The following is a 6000-nucleotide window of genomic DNA, read 5'->3' on the forward strand; positions in this document are numbered from 1 at the left end:
ATGACCCACCCCCCAATAATCGGCTGATTTTATTATTTTTATAGCTTTTAAAAAAATATATATATAGTTTTGACTGTTCAATTTCAAGTGCCTCAGACCACAGTACAATACGAAGCTATTGATTTGCATCTCTTCGGTACGACACACTCCAAAAGGTTTGTCTGTCAAATGCCCCGTATTACTTTACTATGTCCATATTGTTCCATTACTTTCTCGTGGATGTCACTCACTGATTGTCATAACATGAATGCCTGCATGTCATCCCTTCTCCCTGCCTGAGGTACTTGGAGCAGTAGCTTTGTTTTAGCTCGGCTATAGATGTACAGGGATCGGCTAACTAGCCCTCCATGTTGGCTTCAAACTTCCCATGATAATAACATCCCACTCTGCGTTTCTAACTCAGATCCGATTGTCTGGGAATATTTGGAGCCAAAATGGCACCCATTTCATTATCAAACTTAAGCTTGCCGAAATATCCATGGCTCAACATTTAAACATTGTCCATGATGAACCCTCACTGTCCTTACATGCAGGTGCTGTGACTTAACTAACCCTGTGTGTTCACTAACCAACCCAGTTTTGCTCACATCTGCCATTGTCTTGTTCCATCCATCCATGTCTTCCTTCCACATCAACCCCTCATCCCCTCCCTCAACCCAGCCATCCGAGCCCCTCTGGACCTGGATGACAAACCCAGGCGACCTGGTTCGAACTCCCACTCCCCTGAGTCGCATCCCCTTACCCCGGGCTCACGACGCGACCTCTCCCCCGAGTACGTTTCTTTTGAGCCTAGCAGGACCAGATACCCCCTATATGACTCTGTGGAGCCTAGCACCAGCGGGCGTTCCAGATCCCTCGAGCACCATTTAGAGAATAGGGGAGGGGGTAGTAGGGGCAAGCATGGAGACCCATACCCCGAGGACCACCTCTCCAGTAGCAGGGGGAAACATGGGGGCAGTTACCCAGACTACCACCACCCCACCGAGGGTAGAAGTAGAGGGAAGGGGGGCCAGAGGGGCCGAGACCCCCAGGGGTCCCAGTCCACCTTCGACCCAAACAGCCGTGAGCCCAGGAGACACAGAGAGGAAAGAGGGGATGAGGGAGAGCGGGTGGTGAGGAGGAAGGAGAGGCCCGCCCGGCCGCAGTCCCACAACCCTGTGGAGCGAGAAGAGGCCTGGGAGAGAGAAAGAGAGTGGGAGTGGGAGAAAGACCGGCAAAGAGAACTCAGGAGAGACGAGGAGAGGGAGAGAGACGCCCCGAGACACGAGGAGAGATCGCGAGACGGACAGAGACATGGGCAGCGATCGCAAGACCAAGAGAATAGCCGAGACAAACACAGAGAAAAAGACAGACGCCGAGAGAGAACCAAGAGCAGGGAGCGAGGTCTTGATGAAGACTATTACGAGCCCATACCCAGCAGCCACAGCCGGGCCTGGACTGTTGGTGGGGAGGAGGGCCCTGGGGATGAGGGGGAGTGGGGGCCCATGGCCAGGCTCCACTCTGGCCCCAGTGAGCTGTGTGAGGAGGCCAGAAGAAGGCCCCGGCCCGGCGTGATGAGGGGGGAGAGGAGAGGTCACAGGGACCCTGGGGAGGGGCCCAGCATGGGCACGGAGCGCTCCTACACGCACCCCGCTCCCAGGGAGCCAGGTACGGCGCAGTGCCGGGCCCATGGTCAACTGTGTGTGGTGTGTGCATGTGCAGCCTTGATTGGCCCATTGCTGGGAGCTGCTGGTGATGGTTTTGGCTCCCTAACACAATAATTACTAATCATACACTTATCTTCCTCTTCATCATCTTCTTCCTCTCCTTGGTGTGGCGGGTTTCACTCCTTCCCGTATCTGATTATCATTATGGTGACGATTCCACTGTAGTTCACAATAAAAATCTCTGATTCACAATACCTCTGATGTGAATCAGCTGCTGGTGTTGATGGCTGAATCTAGTTGTGATTTGAGCTCAGTGGATCTAGTTACGTCGGGAAACGCAACGTGACAGATGGTCCAGATAGAAATGTACTGTGTAGAACATATGATTCCTTTATTTGTCAGCTTGTATACATTACATTTCTGTCTTGAACCTTCTAATTCTAGTCCTCAAGGGCTTCCGCCGGTGTGCAGTGTTTATAGCCCCTATCCACAACAGATCCAAGTACCGGCATCGATTTGCCCAAACGCCTATCTACTGTCTCGGACCATAAATTAAAATGGCAGTGACTTAATCTAGTAGACACTGCACTACAGCCCTGGAGGAATCAGAGTTGGGATACTGTGGTTTTATATCATCCACTCGACATACATCTGTATTAACTTGCATGTGGCGCCCCCTGCAGGTCGTATTGTGCAAGGAGGACCAGGGGGCCGCGGCGCAGTGGTGGTAGGAGGGGAGTACGGGCTGGGCGAGGCCACCCAGGGCATCGCCAAGCTGGACCTGAGGGAGCAGGAGATCCTGGACATGGAGGTGGCCCGGAGACTACAGGAGGAGGAGGTCAAGGTGAGAGGACAGTTTTTTTTTTTTTTTTTAGTTTTTAATTTATTTATTTTTATAAACACCCTTTTATTACGAGATCATCCATGTCACAACCATACTGTAATACTCCCTCTCGTCATTCAGCTACCCCCATTTAAAAAAAAATATATATATTTATTTTTTTACATGCATTTAGTTACAGCAGCATCATAGATACATGTATAGTTGTCATTGTGCTGTGTTTTTGGGGGTTCATTTGTCAATTTAACAACAATCTATGTATTGGCGATATCCTGACCAGTGTGAACAGCGGAGTCTACATTCAGTAGACGTCAGTAGTCGCCTCCTATGTTGTCATGATGATGCCTAGGGATAATAATGTTCAGTACCGGGGAGGGGGGGTGTGTGACTCAAACTTGGCTTCTAATTATTATTTTTTTTCCCGGGTTCCAGGCGAGCAAGATGGACAAGCGCGCAGCCCAAGTGGCTCAGGATGAGGTAAGGATGTGGCCGCTTCTCTCGGTCTGGAAACTTCTGTCTTTACAGACTGACGTGTCACTCCAAATCTCTCTCTCTCGCTCACTTTATCGCTCTCTCTTTCTCTTGGCTGTTTGTCTCTCTCTCTCATTTTCTCTCACTGTCTTGCCCTGTCTCTCACGGTCACTGAAGTATCGACTTTCAGCTCATCAATAAAAGCCAGCTATTGAGTGTGACAGTGGTTTGCCTTTGTTAAATAAATGATAACCCTGGTCCATTTATTCTCTTTGGTCAGTTTTAACCTGGGGTTATCACATTTCACCACATCATGGGTTATTGCACCTATCAGTGTATCCTGCTAGATAACATAGGAAGCAACACTACAGTATGTGCCTGAAAAGTTCAATCTGGGATTGGAAAAACAACAGTGGCTTGTTTAGGTAAACCGCTGAGGGATGGGGCTGGAGAAATGTTACCGCTCTCAAATTCATTGGGACAAGGAGTGCGTCTGTTTTTGTACTAGAGCTGTATAGTAAACCAGGTTGTATTGGTGCTGTCAGGAGATAGCCCGGCTGCTGATGGAGCAGGAGAAGAAGGAGTACAAGAAGTCCAGGGAGAAGGAGAAGCAGGGGATGAGGCCGGAAGAGAGGGGGATGAGGCCGGAAGAGAGGGGGATGAGGCCGGAAGAGAGGGGGATGAGGCCGGAAGAGAGGAGGCGGCCAGAGGGAGGAGACTTCAAGGTGACTGGACTTCTTCGCATCGTTTTTTTTTTCTGGACGAGATGACTTTATGATTAATAACACTTTATGACTTTAGCACGACATGTACAGTATTTTGATAGTCATCAAGACGGTATGTGTTCCATACTGTAATGTATGGATGCATGTATTTGAACTGTTGTGCTGATTATGATCTGGTTTTGACATAGGAGTGCTGTAGTAAGAGAACCACGGTGTATTGGCACAGTTTAGGGTGCCTGTTTTTTGTCAACTTGTGGATAATGGATTCCAGACCACAGATACTGTTTTCCTGTATGTGTGTTCCAGCCAAACTCAGAGGAGGTAATGCGTCCTAGGTCCCGAGAGGAGGAATACCAGAGGCCCAGGAACCACCAAAAGCCCGCCAGGTATTTGTCTCACTCTATTAGCTACAACAATGTAGAACACCGTATTACAACGTTGTAGCAGCGATATGTGTAAACACAGTAAAAAAGAAGAAACGTCCTCTCACTGTCAACTGCGTTTATTTTCAGAAAACTTAACATGTGTAAATATTTGTCTGAACATAACAAGATTCAACAACTGTGACATAAACTGAACAAGTTCCACAGACGTGACTAACAGAAATGGAATAATGTGTCCCGGAACAAAGGGGGGGTCAAAATCAAAAGTAACAGTCAGCATCTGGTGTGGCCACCAGCTGCATTAAGTACTGCAGTGCATCTGCTCCTCATGGACTGCACCAGATTTGCCAGTTCTTGCTGTGAGATGTTACCCCACTAGTCTACCAAGGCACCTGCAAGTTCCCAGACATTTTTCGGGGGAATGGCCCTGGCCCTATCCCTCACCCTCCGATCCAACGGGTCCCAGACGTGCTCAATGGGATTGTGATCCAGGCTCTTCGCTGGCCATGGCAGAACACTGACATTCCTGTCTTGCAGGAAATCACGTACAGAACGAGCAGTATGGCTGGTGGCATTGTCATGCTGGAGGGTCATGTCGGGATGAGCCTGCAGGAAGGGTACAACATGAGGGAGGAGGATGTCTTCCCTGTAACGCACAGCGTTGAGATTTCCTGCAATGACAACAAGCTCAGTCCGATGATGCTGTGACACACCGCCCCAGACCATGACAGACCCTCCACCTCCAAATCGATCCCGCTCCAGAGTACAGGCCTCGGTGTAACGCTCATTCCTTTGACGATAAACGCGAATCCGACATTACACCTGGTGAGACAAAACCGCGACTCGTCAGTGAAGAGCACTTTTTGCCAGTCCTGTCTGGTCCAGCGACGGTGGGTTTGTACCCCTAGGCGACGTTGTTGTCGGTGATGTCTGGTGAGGACCTGCCTTACAACAGGCCTACAAACCCTCAGTCCAGCCTCTCGCGGACTGTCTTAGCACTGATGGAGGGATTGTGCGTTCCTGGCGTAACTCGGGCAGTTGTTTTTGCCATCCTGTACCTGTCCCGCAGGTGTCATGTACGGATCCTGTGCAGGTGTTGTTACCCGTGGTCTGCCACTGCGAGGACGATCAGCTGTCCGTCCTGTCTCCCTGTAGTGCTGTTTTAGGCGTCTCACAGTACGGACATTGCAATTTATTGCCCTGGCCACATCTGCAGTCCTCATGCCTCCTTGCAGCATGCCTAAGGCACGTTCACGTAGATGAGCAAGGGACCCTGGGCATCTTTCTTTTGGTGTTTTTCAGAGTCAGTAGAAAGGCCTCTTTTTAGTGTCCTAGGTTTTCATCACTGTGACCTTAATTGCCTACCGTCTAAGCTGTTAGTGTCTTAACGACCATTCCACAGGTGCATGTTCATTAATTGTTTATGGTTCTTTGAACAAGCATGTTTAAACCCTTTACAATGAAGATCTGTGAAGTTATTTTGATTTTTATGAATTATCTTTGAAAGACAGGGTCCTGAAAAGGGAGTTTATATGTTTACAAAAAATATATGCATGCATAGATAGATACCTAGATAGAGTGCAAGTCAAAAGTGTGGACACCTACTCATTCAAGGGTTCTTTATTTTTACTATTTTCTACATTGTAGAATAATAGTGAAGATGTCAAAACTATGGAATCATGTAGATTTTAGATTCTTCAAAGTAGCCACCCTTTACTTTGACAGCTTTGCACACTTTCATTCTATCTATCAATCAACCAGAGGAATACTTTTCCAACAGTTTTGAAGGAGTTCCCACATATGCTGAGCACTTGTTGGCTGCATTTCCTAAACTGCGGTCCTACTCATCCCAAACCATCTCAATTGGGTTGAGGTTTGGTGATTGTGGAGGCCAGGTCATCTGATGCATCACTCTCCTTGGTCAAATAGCCCTT

The 6000-nt window shown here is 48.5% G+C and overlaps 1 protein-coding gene across 2 annotated transcripts in view; it reads left to right on the forward strand.

The window, feature by feature from the left end:
* ccdc50a (coiled-coil domain containing 50a) overlaps positions 1 to 6000 on the forward strand; it is a 42337-nt gene that overhangs the window by 21967 nt on the left and 14370 nt on the right. For both annotated transcript variants that reach the window (XM_045687328.1, XM_045687329.1), the window contains 5 exons: positions 661 to 1647; positions 2330 to 2490; positions 2920 to 2964; positions 3504 to 3683; positions 3990 to 4069. In XM_045687328.1, coding sequence (XP_045543284.1) covers positions 661 to 1647; positions 2330 to 2490; positions 2920 to 2964; positions 3504 to 3683; positions 3990 to 4069 — 1453 coding nt within the window. The remainder of the gene's footprint in view (positions 1 to 660; positions 1648 to 2329; positions 2491 to 2919; positions 2965 to 3503; positions 3684 to 3989; positions 4070 to 6000) is intronic.

Source organism: Salmo salar, chromosome ssa10 (genome assembly GCF_905237065.1).
Source record: "Salmo salar chromosome ssa10, Ssal_v3.1, whole genome shotgun sequence".
NCBI lineage: Eukaryota > Metazoa > Chordata > Actinopteri > Salmoniformes > Salmonidae > Salmo > Salmo salar.